At 36.1% G+C, this 23,779-nt stretch overlaps 1 protein-coding gene across 2 annotated transcripts in view; it reads left to right on the top strand.

Annotated features, from left to right (window-relative positions):
* Positions 1-23,779, top strand: part of LOC109063756 (vascular endothelial growth factor receptor 3-like) — a 46,177-nt gene that overhangs the window by 3,568 nt on the left and 18,830 nt on the right. For both annotated transcript variants that reach the window (XM_042737776.1, XM_042737775.1), the window contains exons 2-11: positions 5,656-5,749; positions 7,359-7,633; positions 12,650-12,777; positions 14,093-14,267; positions 16,121-16,263; positions 17,118-17,289; positions 17,390-17,507; positions 18,298-18,473; positions 19,442-19,607; positions 23,418-23,544. In XM_042737776.1, coding sequence (XP_042593710.1) covers positions 5,656-5,749; positions 7,359-7,633; positions 12,650-12,777; positions 14,093-14,267; positions 16,121-16,263; positions 17,118-17,289; positions 17,390-17,507; positions 18,298-18,473; positions 19,442-19,607; positions 23,418-23,544 — 1,574 coding nt within the window. The remainder of the gene's footprint in view (positions 1-5,655; positions 5,750-7,358; positions 7,634-12,649; positions 12,778-14,092; positions 14,268-16,120; positions 16,264-17,117; positions 17,290-17,389; positions 17,508-18,297; positions 18,474-19,441; positions 19,608-23,417; positions 23,545-23,779) is intronic.

Here is a 23,779-nt window from a genome sequence, read left to right as displayed (position 1 = left end):
AACATTTCATTGTTATGTTTCACTAAAGGAAATTGTGAAATGAAAAGCCAAGCAGGAAAACAGGAAATTTACTGGATAAGACTAAAAATGCATTTGCCTATCAAAGGCTCCATGTTTCCGTCCTCAGAGCAAAAGGGAAAAGACTTTTGCCACATGACTACCTTTGAAGGCTTTATTTCTCAATGTTATATCTCCCATAGTGAATAACAATCCAGCATGCATGCTCCAAAGTGCCAAATTGACTGCTCTTTGCTCCTGAGTGCACGATTTATCTGTTTTCCACAGGCATACTACTTCCCAAAATACCCAGCAGCTCACATTCAACTGTCACTAATGGATACACTAAGGTCTCACTTTACTCAGGAAACAGACTATTCTGCAAACCACATATCTAGGCTATATCTAGGGTACAATTGTGCTTTTCAGTTGACAGCAGTGAGAGACCTATGTAATCTAGCATGCGACTCCACTAGATTTGCTGTGCTCAGATCTACCCAGATTTAACAGCACTATTGACATTTTTTCTTTTGACTTTGTCATTCCAGTTAATCTGAAGCCTGCTATATTACTGTAAAGTTTTCTTTTATTAAAGGACTAAATAATTATGACAGAATATAAATTTTTTGGATGAACTTAAATCTAATTATTGAGTTTAATCACTGCCCAAAGAAAGATGCTCTGGTAGTTCATCTGAAACTCAGTTTCAAGGAATGTGCGAAACTACATATTTTAATTAATCAGTCATTCATATAGGCCTAACCAACTAGTCAGTTTTAAGGAAGTCCTGTGCAATCACAACAGGGGTTCATTAGAAAAACAATAAAATACAACTTTTATTCCTTTTCACATGAAGTATGATTACATGGGCAGATTACTGATTAATAAACTTATTTTTTGCTTGGTTCTTAGTGCAAATGCTATCAAAAACTTTTTATTATAGTGCATGATTTGGAAATTAATATATTTTGATGATCACATAACCAGCTCTATATCTATATGTCTTTTCTGACACACTGTAGTAAACGTGCTCAGTAGCCCACCTGGTACAGCATTGCACTTGCAATATAAAAAACGAAATAGTCACGAGTCACAATACATGATAAAGAGCTTAAAGACTTGCAGGAGAAAGCTAAAATGGCATTGTTGCTTTTTTCTCATGCTTTTTTTTTTTTTTTACATTATTTTTAATTTTACTGCTGGGTTTAGTGTAGGTGGTACATTGTTTTCAAACAGTGCATTAACTCATTAGCCACAATACGTACAACAAAACAACATAATAAATCTTTGCCAGATCCTATATGTTCTATAGATAAACTGAATCTTGCTTTTTGCACCACTCACTGGACATTTCAGTTTGAAAGTCTTACAAAACGTGCAATACGCAACATATAAATATTGCCACTGGCTTGTTCAGCCTGGGTTTCAAATTACCTTGATGAAAAAAACTGCATAACCTGGTTTAATGTGTTTTAGTTGGTTGGCTTAAAATATAACCAGCTTGGTCTAGACAAGCTATACTCTTTTAGCTGGTTTTACACAGTTTTTCAGTAATTAAGCAAATAAGTATTATTTAATAAATACATAAAAAATACATAATCAACATTAATCAATTAGTCATTTGTTTTATGATCAGTTGACTACCTTGCCTTTTCCAGTCATTCCCAGTAGCTCAGGGAATACCACAACTCATACTATGCTCACATCCAACTAGCTCTGAACAGCAGAACTATCACATTCTAAATTCCATGGTCTGAAATTCAATCTTGGTTGACATGACCAGGCCACTGTGAAGAATTTAATGCAGGAATTTATTTTGCCTCCAGTTGTGTATTATACCAAACTAAAAAAAAGAAGAAGAAGAAAAAAAAAACACTTTAAGTAGGTATCTAAACACTGCACACATCCAGTATCTGTTGCAGTGTGCTTTGAATTACAAACAAGTGATACAGTATGTGCCATCATCTGTCTCTGCCTAGGGGTTAACCCCTGCTAACATATTACTCTAGTCATATATCACACTGACAGGTTAACAGTCAGCGCCCCAGACGACTGCTACACACAGCATCCTTGTGAAAGAAATGTATACCCATATGGAAGAGATCTGGCACACAGAACGCCCATCACCATGTTATGCCAATTTAGCATTGAATCATCAGTTTACTCTGGTTGATTTCTAATATCTCTAAGCTCCATGTAAGTCTGCTATTAGATACCTTCCAAGTGTCTCTGATTTGGCTCATTCCTTGGTGCCATCCAGCTGTGTCCACGGGCTGTGTTTTGGCAGAAAATACGCTTGCATGAGTCAAACATCCTTACAAATGTTTTTGCTGTGTGCAGTGGAGAGTTAAACCCAGGTCCACTGAGCACAGTACTGCTAGTTTGGATCTTTTTTTTCGTGTCATCATCACATCTGGGGAGAGTAAATGAGAAACGCTGTGGATGAGGAGTGACCGCTCACACTGTGAGCTGCTTAATGTTTGTCATAAATCTTTTCAAGTCAGCATGTAGGCAACTCAATCTTTCTAGTTCAAAGTGAGTAAACCATGTGGCGATAGATCATATATAAACCACAAGTAAGACAGAACTTGACGTGTTTAGAAAAATGCTTACTTTTTCTGCATCATTTCCCTTTGATTTTGCATCAGTAAGGTTTATTAGGCACATGCTAGCGAATATAATATCGGCCTTGGTCCATATTCATTCAAACAAAAATAAATTCAAATGTATATTTGGCTTTGTGTCAGGAGATCAAGACTTTATTCTGATATTATATTTTCTCTGTCATGCTATAAAGCTATCATGCAGATAGCACAAAAGTAACGAAGGACTTTTGTTTATATCTCTTCCTAATTTTCCTATATGCAGTTTCCATTAGAAGTTTTTTTCTATCCTGGGCTTGTAATGTAAATCTCTCAGTTTGAATTATTCATCAGAAGTCAGTCTCATTTTTTACAAAGACTTTCTTTAGTAAATAATTTAGTTGTTAAATATGCATATCTAAATATATGAATATATATTTCATATATTTTAAATATATATTCGCAGTATGCAGGCGGTGTACGCTCTTCTGTGCCACAAGGATTGGTTTGAAAGACAACAGTGCATCAGCACAGCGCGGCTGACACAGAAGAGCATACGCCATCTGCGTACTGCTCAGAATTGCCAAAATGGCGCTAAGCTGACTTGGAGAGACACAGAGGAGAGTAATTGTTGAATAAAGTCATTATTTTGGTTTTTTTCATGTACAAAAAGTATTCTCGTCGCTTCATAACGTTATGGTTGAATCACTGATGACAGATGGAGTATTCTGACGATGCTTTCCATACTTTTCTGGACCATGACAGTGTTACTTACTTGGCAGTCTATGGGACAGTCTCAAGCCTACCAGTTTTTATCCAAAATATCTTAAATTGTGTTCCAAAGACGAACAAAGCTTTTATGGGTTTGGAATGACATGGGGGTAAGTGAATTATGACAAAATTTTGGGATGGAGTATCCCTTTAATTCATACTGTATCTGCTATTGGATGTGATTTACTTTATTTTTAAGCCTAAATCATTGGCTTAACCACTGCTCAAATTCTTCAAAACAAAAATCACCTTATTAAAGCTCACAAAATGTTAATTTTTTTTCCTTCCTATTGGGTTGGGAATCAGCTAGAATATATTGCACTCAAACTGATAGCTAAGACCAAATCAGATGTAATGCACAAAAGATTTTAGAAAAAAAAAACAATAATAAATGTGAGCCCTTATATTTCACATTATCCATTGACTGGTGATATCCCACAATAAATCTTCAGAGCTGAAAATACTGCTGTAGAAAAGCCACCAGGATGTTCATGTTCAACTGTAAACAGGTTATTGACTCGCCATCAAATATTTACAAAATTCTTTTGTTGGCTTTTGAGGCCGGATGAGTCTAAAACAGATGGATTGTGCACATGAAATCCAGAAATATTCCTTGTGATTGACGTGTGCTTATGGGGTATATGGAGTCACAGGGACAGGCATGAAAAGCATTTTGCTCTGCTAGTCTAAAGAAAAAGAGCAGATGCCACTTGAACTGTGCCTCACTCTCCCTGTCTTTTACTATATGCAAATCTCTGCCATAGCTGTGATAGCTGTGTCGATCCGACTAGACTAGATATGCTAGACTAAATAAAGCAAAGATACCAAGATAATTGTTTAAAGGTTTAAAGGTACTTTAAGAAAATGTCATAGGCAACATTCTATAAATTAGGTTTGGCTATAGATAAGGAGGTTATGATTAATAAAGCTTTTCATGGGATGCTTTAGCTTATTTTCAGAACATCATAAATTATTTGGCTAAAAAGTATATTTGATTCATTATTTAACTCAAAAATTGCCCCCATATATTATATAGACAACATTAAATAATGTGCAAAAACAAATAAAGAAATTAATTAATACACGTCATATATCAATATCTTGTTACAGTATTGTTTTAGAGAAAAGTGGTAATTCAGCCTTTCTAAAACCTTGTCAAAAATTTTAAAATATCCTGCTTACTCAGAAATATATCACATTAGGAAAATAAATTAGAAACAGAAGTTTCAGACTCTATATTCAGTTGCATAAATGGTTGTATTTTTTTCTGACAGAATATTGTGAATTAATTTTCACTGAAATCTCCTTCTGTAAACGTGTCATATAAAGTAACACTTGTTGATGTGATTTGTGTAGTGATTTGGAGGCTCGTTTTAATGCTCAGTGTATCATCATTTGGTGTTTATTAGATCCAGGTGCGTCTCATAACTCCTCTTGGCATGTTCATACGCCCGTGTGCTCTGAGAGCAACAGAAGACATTTAAACCATCAGCACTCCTAGACCAATTAACGTGTGCACAATGACCTTTTGACCTTTCTGTCCCACTGTAAGTGAAACACAAACCAGATTAGGGGCCTTTTAATGTGCTCAAGGAACTTATAGTTAAAAAGTCCTGTAATAAATGATAAAGCACATCTGTTGACGGTTGTCTGGGTAATCTAATGAAACACCTAATGATGGGAAAGTCAGTCCCAGGTAAATGATGATTCAAGGTGCATTTTGTCCAGGGAGGCAATGCATCCTTAAAAATATTCAGATGGGAAAATATGTGACAGTACAAAAACAGTAAAACAAATATTCAAAAACATGAAACCCAGTCATTTCAATAGCAGTCTACACAATTAGGAATTCTGCGTAAAGGTGAAAGACATTTCACCCATTTCAAATTGGTCATGTGAATTCATCGCACTGAGAAAGATTTAGATGTTTGGTAGATTCACCACATTTGTGTGATTTGTGACTATTAGATACTGAAAATGGACCCTCTCTGCCCACAAAATTTTGTAAATTTTTTCTTTAAACTCAGCTGTCACTGAGCTCATGAAGTGTGGAATGAAGTGTAGCATTTATTCCATATGCTTTTAATACAGAAATTGTGTAGACTTTAAATAAAACTGCAATATAATATATATTTGACTAAAAACCCAAAGGAAACCCATTTGACTTGACCTCATGTCAGAGGTCCACCGCTTGGTGAAACCACATCCAAGCATCTGTCTGGTGTGATTATTAGTTCCTGGAACATAAAGGGAATTTGACTGTTTCTTAGATTTTGCTCATGATGATGCTCTTCTCTTCCTGTAGGTCTGGTGACTGGGACTGGGAGTCCACCCACCCTCGACAACACCAAAGACCAGCTCGTGATTAACGCTAACGACACATTGACCATTACATGCAGGTACAATCAAATGATCTATTAATGGGTACTTGACCTTAAAGGCACAATATGTAAGATTTTTTTAATTAAAATATCCCAAAACCACTAGAACAGTGTTATTTATTTTGCTGACTTGTGTACTTACATTATCTGAAATGTTTTAACTAGTGACACGGACCGTGTCTATAGTGTCATTGTGTTTCCTGCCATGACGTCATAACCCCTCGATTTCTGGTTTGTTTTGTAGAAAATATATGGAAACGCTTTAATATGTTGTGTGTTTTAATAGACCGGTGACGACCGCACAGAGTAATGTAGCATTATAACAGACCTTTCAAACGTATCTAGTATGATAAAACAGCGCTGCTTTTTTCCACCAAGTCCTGTCGGATTGCAACGGCTGTGGGGAAGAAGACCACAACCCATGATTCCACACTCACAGCTTCATCAAACTACGTCACCTGGTCTTTGTTTATTTTGAATACGTGCCCTTTAGTAGCGAAAGAGTACATATTTTCCTTTAAATACTAAACTCTTTCTTAAACATTTTACCATTTTCTGTCATAACTTTAAACTATTTTTTTATAATTATTATGCATGCAGCTCATATTAAATATGAAAGATTTTTACTTTTAAAAATTAATTAGTCACACCACAGGGTTTTTTTTTTTCATATACGTTATCTCTGAAAATATTGGTGTTGATTTAAAAAAGTCCATATACACATGTAACACTGACTACCCTACTGCATCTAGGTTAAACTACTTGTTCGTGCCAAATGGGATAAAATGTCTAGTTAAATAAACAATAAAGATGCAGATTTGGTCATTTTTGATTGAATAATCAGATAAGCCTGTGAATTATTACAAAAACAAGGGAAATTTGAAGTTGGAAGTGATTGGATAGTTAAATTTAGAAATAAATATGGTATGAACATGCAGGGAGGCGATCCAACATATTTAGCTCTAATCACTTCAAAATTTCCGGACATTTCTCGCCAAGAATTCCCAGAATAAATTGTTTTTTCAACAGTTCCAAACATATACCTTTGAGAGGAAAGCATTTTTTGGGCCATCATACAATGTGATCGATGAACAGGATAACGCAAACTCATTTTTTTCCATTATCTGATTGAGGAACACATCAGTTTAAATGTCATTGCCTTTTCCTTTGCCAGCTAAAAAAAGACATGCATATTATGTTTCTCAAGTGAAAACCCAAACTTTTTTTAAGGCAAACATTACTATTATTATTTCTCAAACCCTGGAATTGAGGATTTGAACAACCTCTCTCCTCTAACCCTAAGTATTACATTATGGCGTGCAAGCCATCCTTCTCTGTTTGTACTACAAACCTTAATGTCATATTGAGAAAGGTGTGCAGTTACGTTTCTAAATATTTAGACTTATGAAAAATCTGCACAGATTTACACTAAAGGAGGGGCCTAGAAGAGGAGACTCAAACTTTATCTAATCAGAGATAGTCAATCTGGTCTATAAGGTGAACTTTTGGAGTATAAACACCCTCAAGCACTCAAATACCATGTGGTTGTGTATTATGGGGCAATGTTTTTGGTAAAACATTTGGAATGGCACTGACTTTAATGTGATTATCTGACCCATTCCACCAGGGGACAGCGGATTCTGGACTGGAGCTGGCCTGAAGTGTCTCTAAGTAAAGTGGAGTTAACTGATCGCCAGGATCAGCAGTCATCCGTTGACACCCCGGGCCACAGAGCAGTCAGGGTGAAGGAGTGTCAAGGGGAGCCTGGGAAACCTTACTGCAAGACTTTAATACTTACCAACACCCAGGCCAATGACTCAGGATACTACCGCTGCTTCTACCAGGATATCAAAGATATCATCGATGGGACCATGACAGCCAGCATTTTTGTCTTTGTGCGAGGTGAGAACTGTAAACAGACTAACTTCTTACTAGAATTAAAACTGGTTAGTCTTATTAGAATAAATATTGGTTGTATTATTCAGTTTTCGTGAGCTGTGATATATATATACAGGTTGTATCATATAAGTGGTGCGCAGGTGCACATGTGTGACCAAAATAACTTGTGCAACCCAAAAATGTATGTACATCCCTGCAGTGTTAGGTGTAACCATTTACTAAGTAAGTAGTTACTGTAATATCATTACTTTTTCCTTGAAAATTATTAAAATTATTTCTTCTGTAATTTAATTACAGTTATTTCTTATGTAATTGAACTTAATACTGTGTATAGCCTGTAGAACATTTATACACAATCCAATAGTGGATTTAACATAAAAATTTAAAGTCTAACCTTAAAATGTATGCTTTTTATGTACCCTTCTCACTTTAAATACTTTGGTGAGTTAATGAGAATATTGGTAACACTTTAGAGTCCAATTCTCACTATTAATTTGTTATTATTGTTATTAACGTGAATATTACTGGGATATTGGCTGTTTATTATTACTTAAAAAGCACATATTAATGTCTTATTCTGCAAGGCATTATTCTAAATCCTAAATCAATTCTTAAACTTAACAATTACTTTACTAAGTATTAATAAGCAGTAAATAGAAGTAGTCATAGTTAATAATTAGTTAATAATGAGAACTGGACCCTAAATCCAAAGTGTGACCAGGATAATACATGTAGTTACTTAAAAGAATTAAAAGAACCGTTTCATGTCTATACTTGTATCATTAACTTTGTATCAATGCTGATACATTTCTGAATAGGTTACACTTTATTTTGATACTCCACTTTAGATATTCTACTGACTACATGTAACTTTATGCAACTACATGTCAACTAACACTCATTAGACTATTAGTAGACTTACATAAGGTTATGTTTAGGGTTAGTAGAATAAGCTGATATGTCCTTCTAAAGTTACTAGACATAAACATAATGAAATACTGATAAATATAGTGTGATCAAAACATTGTAGTATCACTTCTGTATGCACTGTATGATATAATTAAAGTTATTTATAAAGGGAGGAAATGTTGTGGAAGTGTAAGGACAAATGTAGGTTATTATAAAATCATACTACCTTTTCAGCACATGCATTACACTGAGAACAGCACACTCATTAAAGTAAGGTAAATTATGTACTGTAAGTGATTAATACCAGTAGGAAGCTATGAGGACTCAGATGGTGCTTAAATGTTGTTGTTAGAATGAGGCTGCAGTTAATGTTAAAGTCTGGAACAAATGGATTGCAATTCTTTTTTTGTTCTTATTTGTGTAAATATATACTTAACCTTTGAAAGTAGTTTAATTTAGTTTAATATCAGTGTCTGGTCCATTTTGTGGCATTTTCCTGAGGCAAACCAAATCACAAATCCTATTTTATTTGACTCCCTTCAAAGAATGCTTGGCCACAGGCTATCTTTGTCTAAAGTTTCTATTTTCTTTGGGTAACAGACAAAGACATCATAAACATCTCATTCAAAACATCAGCCCTCTTCAGAAGATCAGAGAAGATTATACATGAACATGCTTAGTACATATTTGGTTTACCCTGAGACGGCAAGGGATTAGTAAAGATAAGAATGTAATAAAGAAATTTACACAATGCTAAATATATCACCATTACAGAGAAAGTACATTCACTGTTACCCTGACAGTGTCTTCCTTATCATTTATAAGGAAGAATATAGCTTTAGTTTAATATACTGGTGTCAAGCTTGATTCCATAAATGGATTGGCCTTATCAGCAAAAATATTTTATTCAACACTCAGTCATGTCACTTGTACGTTTTTTCTGGGTTTTGAGTCCAGGCCTACTAACTTTAAGATACTGCCCATGTTTTTAATCTAAACACTCCAGCAGACAATACTGAAGCCTGTATTATAGAAATAGTTCAACCACATAAGCACGAAAGCAGCAGGTTAAAACTAAAAAAAAAAAAACTAAGGACAAAGGGTAAATGTACTGGAAGAGCATGTGGTTGCTTTGTTTTGGATTAGTTGGGCATCATTAATGCCAAAACAGCATTGGTTGTTCCATGAGTATCATTGAAGAACACCTTATATTTTGGACTGTGCATCACACAAAACTAGTGTATGGCTTCAATAGACAGGCTTTGGCCATTTTGGAGCTTGACAGCCATTGTCACTTGATACTTTTACATGTTATCTTAAAACTATTTATTTAGGCTTGCCATTTTTAATGCTTGTATTATTAAAGTTGTTTTTGATTTAAAGCACTTTGAGAAGTTTCTTTGATATTAACTAACTATTAACTATGACTTTTTCCTCAATAAACTCCTGCTTATTAATAGTTAGTAAGGAAGTTGGTAAGTTTAGGTATGGGGTAGGATTAAAGGGATGTAGAATATGGTACTGCAGTATAAGACATTAATATGTGCTTTATAAGTACTAATAAACTACCAATATACTAGCAATATGCCTGCTAATAAGCAACTAGTTAATAGTGAGAATTGGTCCCCACACTAAAGTGTAACAGTTTCTTTTAAAGGTACATAAATTATTAAAAATATATATATATTGTTGGTAACACTTTATTTTAGGGTCTCTTAACTAGTTGCTTATTAGCATGCATATTACTAGAATATTAGCCATTTATTAGTACTAATTAAGCACATATCAATGCCTTATTCTACATGACCTTATTCTACATCCCTAATCCTACCCAATAACTAAACTTAACAACTACCTTACTAACTATTAATAAGCAGTAAATTAGAAAAAGTCATATTAATAGTGAATAAGTCACTTTTCATGTCACCTTTATTTATATAGTGCTTTTAACAATACAGATTGTGTCAAAGCACTTTACAGTATTAAATAGAAAAATAGTGTGTCAATAACGCAAAATACAATAGTAAACACTCAATTTTCGGTTAAAGGCAGTTCATCATTGAATTCAGTGATGTCATCATCCAGTTTAGTTCAGCTTAAATACTATCTGTGCAATCAAGTCAACGATATCGCTGGATATTAAGTGTCCCCAACCAAGCAAGCCAGAGGTGACAGCAGCAAGGAACCTAAACTCCATCAGTGATAGAATGGAGAAAAAACCTTGGGAGAAACCAGGCTCAGTCGGGGGGCCAGTTCTCCTCTGACCAGATGAAACCAGCAGTTCAGTTCCAGGCTACAGCAAAGACACATTGTGCAGAGGACTCAACTGGTTCCTGTGGTCTTGTCTGTGGGGTGCATCTAGTATATAATAATAATAAGTGTTACCTATTCTAAAGTGTTACCATATTTTTTTCTCTACTAAAGAAAATACCAATAGAGTGCAGGTTTGGAATGATGTATGTTAGTAAATAATGAGAGAATTTATGGTTGAAGTCTTTCTTTAACAATTCACAGGTGGATTGTTTATCTTCGTGACACAATCCAGCTCTGTATTTGTAAGCAATTGGTTTTCGACCAGTTGATCAAAGAGTCAGCTGAGTCACTCACTCGTGTGAAATGCTGGGTGATTTCTCCTGACAAGATGCCGAAACAGTTTCCACAGATCTTACCAGGGGGTTGATCAGAGCCAGCTGAAATCACAGCTATAAATTAGCAGCGAGCGTAAAGCAGAATGGCACTTCGCGGCATGTGGCTTCAGTTAACCGCTTATTGGTCCCGCTGCCGCTCGGAGTTGTCGGCATTATAGCTACATGTCATGCCCTCCAGTGCCTCCCAGTCTCTTCACTCTCAAAAAAGCAATTCACCTCCTGAAGGTGATTTATGGTGACACACCATAACTGTGAGGAGTTTTTCCTATTATGTCTGTACATGCAGACCACCGCGGGGCAGAAACATTAACATCAAGATGCAATCCTTTTGTTTGGACACCGACAGCTTGGAGTGATTGCTTTAAGCTACATGAGGAAAAATCACACTCGTTAGAATAATGGTGGCTTTAGAGATGCAGTCATCACCAGGTGATATACAAAGAAAGGCTTAGAAACGGTGCTGCGACCTCCCGCTGAAAGTGAAAGCCTTTAGAGGTTTGTTTAGCGTCCCACACATATGCATGCGGACCAAGACAAAAGGCTGCTATTAAGTGGTTTAAAGAACGTTCTAGAGACTGTTGATGGAGCGCAGTCATAAAAATTTGCACTCTTAGATATTTCGGATCATCCACAGTCTAAAAACTGTGTATATTCAGTCAAAGAACTTGAGATGGAATGTTAATTCTTGAATATACAGTATTCTGAGTTAAATACTTTAATGCTTTATCAACAAGGTCTGTGATATGCAGTTGATTGGCACTGAAAATCATTTTGAAAAATGTGTGTTCAGTCACACATACAATTGCATTAGGAGGCAAGTGTAATTCAGTTTAATTGAAGTATTACCATCTACTCTATGCAAGTCTGTGAATACAAACGCCTCTAGCTTCACAAACTCAGCTGGTGTCAGAGCACAATTCATAACGCATTGCAGGTGCTAGCTGCATTCTCAGCATTACAGCAAGGGGATCTATAGCAAGCATTAGCATAAACAGTTTCTTTCTACTGTCCTTTTTCTATTTCATGTCAAATGCTATAATGATGGAGCAACAATCTGAAGACAATCTTGCTCAACCAGTTAAAGTCAATATCTTTTCTCTATCACTCTCTATCACCCCTTGAGTATGGAAGTTTTTCACCAGAGCAATGTTGCCTGAGACTGCTTTCTTGCATTTGCATATTTGTGTATGTATGATTCTGTCCTTAAAAGTTGCATGTTAGAAAGTGGAACGCCCTTTCCCCCTGAAAGAATTCAAGTAAATGCATTTGAAAAATAGAAGCTTCAAATTTCTACTTTTAAAACTTGTGGCAAATCTATTGGAAGTTTTTTCTGTTTTATGTAGGTTTAATTTCATTGTATCATCTGAAGGGCCCTAGAAGTTGTACTGTATCTCCTGGGGCAGGTTTTACTTAAGAAAAATATAGACAACTGAACTAATTTTACTTTTCTTCAAACAAACAGACCCACAGCATCCATTCATCAAGAGAAATGAGAACAACATGGAGGCCATCTTCATAACGGATTCTCAAACTCACATTGAAGTGCCATGCCTGGTTTCAGATCCTGACCTGAAAGTCTCTCTCTTCTCGGTAGGTCTTCCGACAGCAGCTCACCTGATCTCTCTGTTTCAGCAAAATTGATTAGGGGACTTGTTTGTTTTTGTATTATTTTAGAGAGTTAACCCAGGATAAGTACAGTTACTGTATATGCAATGTAACTTCAGCCCTTAGCTGACGCAGGTGACATAGCTTTCCAAACCAAAGGAAATTAAAAGTAATTTAAATAAATGTTGTTTTTTTCTCCAGAATTTTAGCAACTTGGTTGTTATCCAGGTAATCATACTTCATGGGCTGGGTTTACTGGGCAAAGTCTGTAGTGTTGAAATGGGGCAGAAAGATACGGGTCTGTTTATACTTTGTTAAAATAAACTTCTTTAGACATCTTTAAATGTGCTGTAACTGATTTCAGCCTTCTGCTAACTTCCACCATTTTGTTAGCATCAACCATACACCCTCTCTGCATATCAGGCAAACCAATGTCAGCATTTGCAGATATGGTTCTTTTTCTGATTGGCTAAAAAGTTCTTATCCTAATCCCTCAACTCTTTCTTTTGTAAACAGAGCCTGAGGCTGTCACATAGAGAGGTGTGATATCTTACAACACTATAATATTTCTATTAAATCAAATTATATTTCAGTATTCCATAATTACAATAATAATAATAATTTCAAATCTTCAGAATTGTTTTCAATGTCAGATTATGACTAGACTTTATCTAATTGCAGCAGAATTTGACAGCCATGATAACCATGAATTTTATTGCATGGACAGGAGCAACTTTGACATTTGGTTCAATGGGGAGTTTTGAGTGACATGAGGTGAATTGTGCCTCATTCAGTCTCCAGATTTCTGCCTCATTTTCCTGCCTTAGACTAAAGTAGTTAGTTAGTTTGTGTAGTTGCATTTGCTCTGCAAAATTTCATGGGCAATATCCAGTCACTTCAATAGGAATCCATGTGATTGCAAGTTTCACATGAGGTTAATTTTTTTTTTAATGCAGTGTTTGCTAATTTTTAAATTGGTCAAGTGAATTCATTGCACTGACCACCAGAAAGCTACTTGGTCAGAAAGTGACTTCTTTGTGAGCTCTCCTTCATACATGAAGACAGTGGATATTTTTTGTGTGCAAAATTTCTCTGTTGTGACCACACCTTTTTTAAAAACCATGCAATTGCTTATTTTTCAAAGATATAAAGAATTATTTTTGGTTCACAATCATCTGCCTAAATATATGGGATTTTGTTCATACTTAAAATTGTAATATTGGTCTGAGATCGTAACATTGGCTTTATTTAAAAACTTTCAGATGATGTTTGTGCTAAATGTTTGTTGTTGTTTGTACAGGTAGAGCAGGCTCCATTGCTTCTAGAAGGCAATGAAATCACCTGGAATAATAAAAGGGGCTGGTTGGTTCCCAGCCACATCTTTAAGAATAGTTCCACTTTTATGGGCTTCTTCTGCACCACCTCAGTCCACAACAACGAGCACAGATCATCTATTTTTATTGTGCAGGCAATGGGTAAGTATTAAATATTCAATAGCATAGCTGCCCTTTATATCAAAACTGTTTATATTTTTTTATATACTGTATATTCCTGTTCTTCAGAATCTTTCTTCAAGAAGCAAAATCTTGCCTGAAGGCTGTGCAGGCTGTTGGTTAATGTTGCCAAGTAGACACATACTGTTTTAAGTAGTTGTAGGTAATAAAGCCTTTATAAAATCTTGCCAGTAGTTAACACAGTAATTTAATAGTTCACATTAATAACGGTTATAGCTATAGGAACAAATAATAGATCAAGATGCTATTGAGTAAACCGAATACTCTGTTTTACAAAATGGTGATATTGCCAAGAAGGATCATTTATGTTTTAGATTTAAACCATTTGGCAGATATAGCAGAAAGACATGAATAACAAACATTCATCCATCAAACAATCAGTGTCAACAATCACGTTCCAGTTTCCATCTTTTGATTTTAAGGATTTTAAGGCTGTGACTGGTTAACAGGAATGTTGTTCCAGAACCAACAGAGGTTTTTGATCTAGAAACATGTTTTCCTTGATTGAACGTCATGTAGATTGCTGTGCAAGTTGTTAAATTAATTGAAGTATAATATGATGATTTAATAAGTGGAATTATCTATTATGTAGACTTTACATTTTATATCACATCGAAAACAGGATTTGTTCAGATAGTTAAGTAGATTTTCTTTCCATACGCTGGTTCTGGAGTTGGCTGTGATCTTCTCCCATCCTGCTGAGGGACCTCTCAGAAATGCTTTATCATTACACTGCTAAATGAGGTCATCGTCCTTCTTTTTTCAATCTAAAGTGCGGGTCATACAAAACACTGGCCAAAATCAATAGCCTTTTTACTCAAGAGGGACAAATGAAAACTTTGCTTCAATTACGTGGTGCTGTAGAGTCAGCAGAACATACTAGCTGACCTCCTGAATAAATATTACATTAGCATATCTAATAAAATGCACCTAATGGCTTTGTTTGCTTCACTTGCTTTATTTGGGCCATTAAAACTTACAAATTACCAGCAACTCACAAAGTAACAGTTGAGTTTATTTAGATTAATGAGGTTATTACTAATCACACTGATCACACACACAGAAAGGACCACAGTAAAGAAGACCTTGCAATATATATTTCACAATATTTCCAGTGTTTGCTAATAAAGACACTTGTAAACAATGTGGCTCAGGTCATTTTTTAAAATTTGTAATCATATTTTGGTAACTTTATTTTAAGGTGTCCTTGTTACAGTGTAATTATACATTTAAGTACTGAGTAATATTAATTAACTACATGTATTTGCTATATGGTTAGGGTTAGGATTAGGGTTTGGCTTAGGGTTATTTGCATGTAATTATGCATAATTTATTAATTACATATAACGTGTAACAATGACACCTTAAAATATTGTAAATATTTAAATAGATGCTATCTTCACATAGAGGATGATAACATCTTGCCAAAAAAATCAGTAACACTTTATTTTAGTGTCCTTGTTACTACACTAATAACAGTAAAGTACAATGCATAATTACAAGCAACTAACCCTAAACCAAACCTTAACACTAACCTTATAGTAAGTACATATTGTTAATTAATATTACTTAGTACATATATGTGTAATTACACTTTAAAAAGGACACCTTAAAACAAAGTCTATCCCAAAAATCACACTTACAGTAAGCAGCTCTGTACAGTGGTACTTTAAAAACTGCCCAGAGCATCTAGCAACCACATAGCAACCTAACACCCTAATATCATGGTGAAGACAGCAATGATACAAACACTTCGTCCATTGCTCCAAGAACTTGAAAATTGCTGACAAGCCCATGTTTGCAACACCGAACAGGACTGAAGTTTTACAAGCTCAAGCTGTTTCCCGAGGACTCGCCCGTGGAGCTCATGCAGGGGGAGGGTCTGGAGCTCAACTGCACGGCGCTGGTCGAGTTCAACACCGGTGTGGAATTCCACTGGGACTACCCAGGCCAAAAGGTAATTACCAGGCCACACTGCATATTACTGTTATCACTATTCTCTTATCACTATACTCAGCTACAAGAAAGAACATGACCTGTCCAATTCAGAATAAATGACCTTTATCTAATTAATTTGCAATGGTATTGGGCTGTGAACAAAAATGCAGCGGCTTTGGTGTGATTGCGTTCTATAGTAATAAATCTCGGCTAACATATGCAAACCACCTTATTCATCATTCTCCCACACTCATGTGCTTATCTGTGGCCACTTATTCAGTACATCTATACAGTTATTATTTCCACTGTCTCAATAGTCCAGGATTTCATTTCTACATCAGCCTTAGTGAGTTTCCTGCATCTCTTGTGTCTCCTGCATCTCTGGAGTCATGCAATTAATGTTCAGGTCACATTTTGCCTATTAAGTATTTTATGCTTAATGAAGCCTAATTTTATTACTGTGTTTTTTTTGTTTGTTTTTTTAAACATAGTGTGTACTTCTTTAGAATTGAAATAATGTATCATGCATTTTTATGCATAAAAAATAAAATGCTTAACTGGCATAAATATTGGCACAATGCAAAAAAAAAAAAAAAAAAATAAAAAAACTCAGTGTTAGCACTTTCTTAGAATTTTACATATAACTTATATTACTTATTTTTCTAATATACTTGTATTTCGCATAGACCTCACTGTGCCAACATAACTCACAATGATATATGACTGTAGTATATTTCCCTTTCAAAATGAAGGAAAAGCTAGTTATGTGGTAGTATGTAGTATTTTAATTGGTAACGTTGCAAATAGCAAGTATACACAACAAGAACACAAAAGTCAAACCACTAATCAGATTTCTTTGCACCGTGTGGACAGGAGAACAAGCTGGCAAGTTTTCAATCTGTGCGTAACATCCTGGACAGAGCCACGGAAGTCTCTAGTATCCTCACAATCAGAAGCGTTAATGTGGATGATAGCGGTTACTACACCTGCTCTGCCATTAGTGTGGAGGGGAAACAAAAACAACATACTGTAGTCTTAGTTCATGGTATGTAAAAATAACTATGCCTGTACTATTATACATATATAGTTAAACACAAACAGCACGTTACTGCTAATGTAACAGCTCTTCTTCCATAATTCCACAGAGAAACCTTTCATCAGCTTGGACTACAGAAATGGATCAGTTATAGAGGCAAAGGAAGGACAAAAAACTGCCCGGCTTCCTGTGAAAGTGTCAGCATACCCCTTACCAGAAACACAATGGTAAAAAGTCAAGCTTTAGCAAACATGCATGAGCAGCTTGTGAATCCTGTGCTTGCCATATAATCTGAGAGTATTTTTATATCAAGTAATCTGTCATCAAAATAAATTACCATGCTCTGCATCAGAAACAGCTTTGCCTGCCCTCAGATAGAGACATTTCAGTCACATGGGGAAGTCGTGGCCTAGTGATTAGAGAGATTGACTCCTAACCCTAAGGTTGTGGGTTCGAGTCTCGGGCTGGCAATACCACAACTGAGGTGCCCTTGAGCAAGGCACTGAACCCCCAACTCTTCCCCGGGCGCCGCAGCATAAATGGCTGCCCACTGCTCCGGGTGTGTGTTCACGGTGTGTGTGTGTTCACTGCTGTGTGTGTGCACTTTGGATGGGTTACATGCAGAGCACAAATTCTGAGTATGGGTCACCATACTTGGCTGTATGTATGTAACGTCACTTTATTTTAGTTGTTAAGTTTAGGTTTTGTGTAGGATTGGGGATGTAGAATATGGTCATGCAGAATATGTGCGTTATACTAATAAACAGCTAAGTTAATAACAGGCATGTTAATAAGCAATTAGTTAATAGTGAGAATTGCTCCTTTGTTATCGACATTTTTCCAATTCAATAAATCATTCATGGGTAAAATCAAGTGCCATTCTATATTTTTCTTCATGCTGAATTTCCTGATTTGGAAACAAAATGTCATGGACACATTTTATCTTAAAAAATAGTCATGAATGTGCATATATTTAATGAGACAGTATTATGTTGAAAATGATCTGTATGTGTGCAGGTATAAGAATGGCAAACTGATCACCAGACGGCCAGAGTTCAGTCGGTTTAGGGTCCAGCAGCATGCTCTGGAGATCAGAGACGTGTGTAAGCAGGATGCTGGAGAATACACACTGATCCTGAAAAACACACGTGCAGCCCTGGAGAAAAGACTAAACTTTACTCTCATAGTCAATGGTAATGCTCTCAATGTGTAATAGATGTTTATATTAAATATCTGCAATCCTGTATTATGTTGAACCATTATTTAAAAATAATGATTTTTAACTTGGTGGTTAAAAATCTGAGCTGGAAACAGAAAGATTGTAGAGGTGCAGTACAAATGCTAGATGGGATAATTTATCAAATAAATGGAAATGAAAAATAATGCATGAAAATCATCTTGTATGTGCAGCTTTGTTCTACTGCACTATCATAAGGATGGCAGGTGAAAGCTAAAAAACATGGACTTAAAGTTTAAGACAGAATCATGGCAGTGGTCCCTTAATAGATACAGTACACTACTGGTCAAAATTTTGGAATTAGGAAGTATAAACATAATTCCATGATTCTGCAGGCTTTAGAAACAAAAAGTCTTGTTGATATAAATACAGTATAAACTGATATTGTGAAATATTACAATTTAAAAGAACTGTTTAGATCTAGTAGTTAGTTGTGAGTTCATGTTAGCTCAGGTCCATTACATAATATTCACGATTACACCTTTTGGTCACACTTTATGTTAAGGTCCAATCGTTATTATTATATTATATCTTTTGCCTCAATAAACTCCTAATAAAACTGCTTTTTATAATATAGTTTTTTTTATTTCATTTTTTTTTTTAGAATATTTGCTTTAGAATATAGTTCAGAACTTTTTAGAATATACTGTATGCTTTTAGAGGTACTAATAAACAGCCAATATGCTAGTAATATGCATGCTAATAAGCAACTAGTTAATAGTGACAATTGGTCCCTACACTAAAGTGTTACCCAAATTTTGATTTTAATAATGTATTAGTAAATTAATAATGTGTAGTAAGTGTTGAAATTAACATTAACTATGATTAATAAATGCTTAATTAATAACTGTTGTAGTTCATGTTAACTAATGTAATTCACTTATGTTAAAAAAGGGAAACTTATTTCTGCCATTGCATGTGCAGTTTCTCCTCAGATTCATGAGAAGGAGGCAGCAACATCTACTAACCCCTACAGGAGGAGCAGTCGACAGACGCTCACCTGCACCGCCATCGGAACCCCTCCTGCCACCATCACCTGGCAGTGGAGACCATGGAGCCCCTGCGGTCTCAACAGCACCCGTAGAACCTTGTAAGAAACCAGAGGATCAATTCAATTCAATTCAATTCAATTCAATTCAATTCAATTCAAGTTTATTTGTATAGCGCTTTTTACGATACAAATCATTGCAAAGCAACTTTACAGAAAATTAAGTTTCTACAATATTTAGTAGTAGCTTATCAGTGGTGACTGTCAGTTTATGTGCATACGGCAGAAATGTTAAGAAAAATCAATAAAAGACGTAAACAAACAAAGACGATTAACACTATTAACAGCAATTATGCAATCAAACTTATAGCAAAATGTGGTATGATGCATCCCGTGGCAAAACAGAGAAACAAATAGAGACATAATTAGCATAGCTGCTGTTCCAGCCTAGTAAAATTAATGTTTAACCCAAGCTAAAGAATAATAATGCACATTTGATCAGATATAACTGCAGTCCAAAATTATGAGATGCATTATTTGAATGCTTGGCCAAAGAGGTGTGTTTTTAATCTAGATTTAAACAGAGAAAGTGTATTTGAACCCCGAACATTATCAGGAAGGCTATTCCAGAGTTTGGGAGTCAAATGTGAAAAAGCTCTACCTCCTTTAGTGGACTTTGCTATCCTAGGTACTATCAAAAGTCCAGCATTTTGTGACCTTAGGGAGCGTGATGGATTGTAGCGTGGTAGAAGACTAGTTAGGTACGCAGGAGCTAAACCATTAAGGGCCTTATACTGTAAGTAAGTAATAATATTTTGTAACTGATACGGAACTTAATAGGTAGCCAGTGCAGAGACTGTAAAATTGGGGTAATATGATCATATTTTCTTGACCTGGTAAGGACTCTAGCCACTGCATTTTGGACTACCTGTAGCTTGTTTATTGAGGATGCAGGACAACCAGCTAGCAGTGCATTACAATAGTCCAGTCTAGAGGTCATGAATGCATGAACTAGCTTTTCTGCATCAGAAACAGGTAACATGTTTCGTAGCTTGGCAGTGTTTCTTAGATGGATCGACTCGTCACATCTGACATGCTTTCTGAATCGTGTTGAAAAACCTCTGCCGGTCAAGAATTAATGTTGTTGGGCTGAGAATTTACATTTGAATTTATGCATTTAGCAGGCTCTTTCACCCAAAGAGATTGTTGCAAGGTTAGGAGGTTCTCCAAACATCTCAAGTCTCTGAAGAGATTGCGCTCCCAGTGTCAGCACTGGATCAATTGGAGTATTAGTTGATCTGGCGAAGCTGTCAAAATCACCATTGAATGTTAAACGCCAGTGCTTGTGGTTCATGTTGAGTTCAAAGCGGATAGTCTTTGTCCCTTTTGGCGATGTGCCCATAGTCTCTTACTGGTCAGAGATGCTCTTTCCCGTGTTTTCAGAAGCTTTGTGTATTTTTTCTGCAGTAAAGGCTGAGCGGGCGGTGCGGTGGCAGATTTTCTTCCTTGTTGACTGGAGATAAGGCAGCTGGGGAAGGTGGGGAGGTTAGGAGGGCGTTTGGGATATTTATAGTATTTGGCTTGGAGAGAGCACAGTGTGAAGGACAGAGCCCTGTCGTCTAAACAACATGAAGCACAGAGACAGAGGCATTTAAGCATCCTCTGGCCCTGAAAGAGGACTGCTTGGATCTTCTCTGTGGTTTGAGTTGCTTCTAGAGTCCAGGTTAGAGGCAATGAGCTACAGGCGGCAGCTGAATCATTCAGACAGGTCCAGAGAGAGCCGGAGGTGAACCACAATTCCCATCTGCTTCCACATCACTTCTACACTCTCACAACTGAGGCCTAGAGTCCCTAATCACACTCGAACCAGCACTCAGAGTGCATTATATATTTATCAGCAGTTATTATTTCTTGTTATCAGGATGTGAGTTCCACTCTAAGGGTGTAGATATTAGCACCATTCCAAAACCAAGTGAGCCGCCTACCTAGACAGTGATATGCATTATATGGGTAATTCACCGCTGCCATGACGGGCTTTTAATACAGGTTGACTATGCAATCTATGCCAAAGGCAGTTTTTTTAATCTGTGCTACATGGCTCGTGCTGACTTTGCGTGAGTGGAAAGTTATCATGCTTGGTGCTAAAGGGTAGGTTCAGGAATTTATGTTTAAATATCCATTCTAATTCTATGAGAATAGCAAAGTCCACACCACAGCTATAACCTTAATGACACAGAGGAACGATATCACTGGAATCACTTGCAGAATGATTTTCAAACATTGAAAGCCAGTCAGAAACTACTCTTTTAAGAGCTTGAACCTTTAAGGCAGAAGATGATAAAACTGCAGTGCGCACTTATAATGAACAGAAAGGTATCATCTGTTGGTGTGAACATAATAATATATCTTTTATCAAGAATATAGTTAGCCATGTAAAAATCTTTAATGAAAAATACAGTCACACTTTATTTTAAGATCCAATTCTTGCTATTAACAAACCATTAACAATGACTTTGGCCTCAAACTCCTAATTTGCTGCTTATTATTAGTTAGTAAGGTAGTAATTAAGTTTAGGTATTGGGTAGGATTAGGGATGTAGAATATTGTGATGTACAGTATGTGCTTTATAAGCACTAATAAACGGCCAGTATGTTAATAATAGGCATGCTAATAAGCAACTAGTTCATAGTGAGAATTGGTCTTATACTAAAGTGTTACCAAAAATACTATCCCATAATGTGTTGCTACAAGGTGAATAAATAAAATCATAAAAGATAGTGAAGAGGTCAGGAGATATTATAAATATACTGTTTTTAAAGATACATTTTTAAGACAGCACTGCAAATATCCCTGGCAGAGAATACAATCCCAGAATGCACTGCAACAAGCTCAGTGAATAAAATTATCCAAGATAGGAAGACAAGTCTAAAGATTTTTTTTTTTTTGTATGTAAACAGGCCATACATTTATTTGATAAAGTTCTAATTTATATACCTTGGATACATATGTTTGACTAATTTCAGTACAGTGCATTCTAGAATTTCCTTCTTTTTAAAGGAGCAGTGTTTTGTAGGATTGCCTTGTTTGTAAAGGACAGATACAATGCTACCATATATCATGTGTACAGTTGAAGAGAGAGGGAAGGTTGGGGTGATTCAAAGGGCTCTGGTCAAATCAGGGGTCCCTTGGAATGTGATTAGATTTAATAACCAAGCCTTGTGTCACAATGCGCTGTATTATGCCTTAAAATGCTTTCTAGGTAGAGAGCTTACTAGATTTTGCAACATACCCAATGTGTTAATTCTTTTAAATGAATCAAAGGCTAATGCTCAATTGTGGCCTTTGTTTGTCGTCCCTTGCTTAGCTCTCATCACACACAGGAAGGCAGATGAATCTAAAAGCTCTTCCTGGTGTGGGAACTGTCAATGTGCGCATCCTGCATCTGATATTCCCGCTCTCCTCTCCCTCTTTCTCTTTCTCTTTCCCACACACTGTCACGATCTGCTGCTACAGTGAAGGAGTTTTTTTTTTAGGTGATGTATTGTGTTTTGATCTGCTCCTACTGTGAAGGAGCGAGGAGACAGGGGAATTGGTGGGGATGGAAAGTACTTTGATCATAGACAAATACATTCAACACTGGTCAAAGACAGACTGCACAAACTGGAACTTAAATGCATGGAGTAATCGACAAGACACACCTGGGAGCAATGAACAATCAAACACACGGGAATACTAGGTCATGGGGAGCACTTGGGGATGTAAAACACAACAAAACAGGACCATAACCCTGACACACATGTTAGAGAGTAATATTCTGAGAGTTTATAAATGCAATGAGACTGATGTTTTGTCCTCAGACATTTTGTTAATATCTGTCCTATGGTATTCATAGTTGTGTTTTCACTTTCACAGGGGTCGAAGGGGTCAACGAGATAAGATTCCCATCTGTCAAAACTGGATAGGTTTGGATCCTGAACACGCTGTCAATCCTATCGAGAGTATTGAAACTTTGACTGAGATGGTGGATGGGAAAGAAAAGGTTCACTTCCTGTTTAAATAATTCTTATTTCCTGAAAATTTCCCATAAATGTCTGAACCAAATTTATGTGCCCGCAACCTGAACCCTGAGTGTTTTATGTGACACCGGATATCCGAAACTTGACATCTAGGTTGAGGGAGGTGGTGGGGTAAATGTGTTACAATTTCCACTTTTCTAAATATTTAAACCCATCTTCCAGTTCTTGCTTCCTGGATGGAGAGGGAATAAACACACA

Source organism: Cyprinus carpio, chromosome B14 (assembly GCF_018340385.1).
Source record: "Cyprinus carpio isolate SPL01 chromosome B14, ASM1834038v1, whole genome shotgun sequence".
NCBI classification, from domain to species: domain Eukaryota; kingdom Metazoa; phylum Chordata; class Actinopteri; order Cypriniformes; family Cyprinidae; genus Cyprinus; species Cyprinus carpio.
The sequence above is the reverse complement of the archived record's forward strand: the minus strand, read 5'-3'. Positions and strand labels throughout refer to the sequence as shown.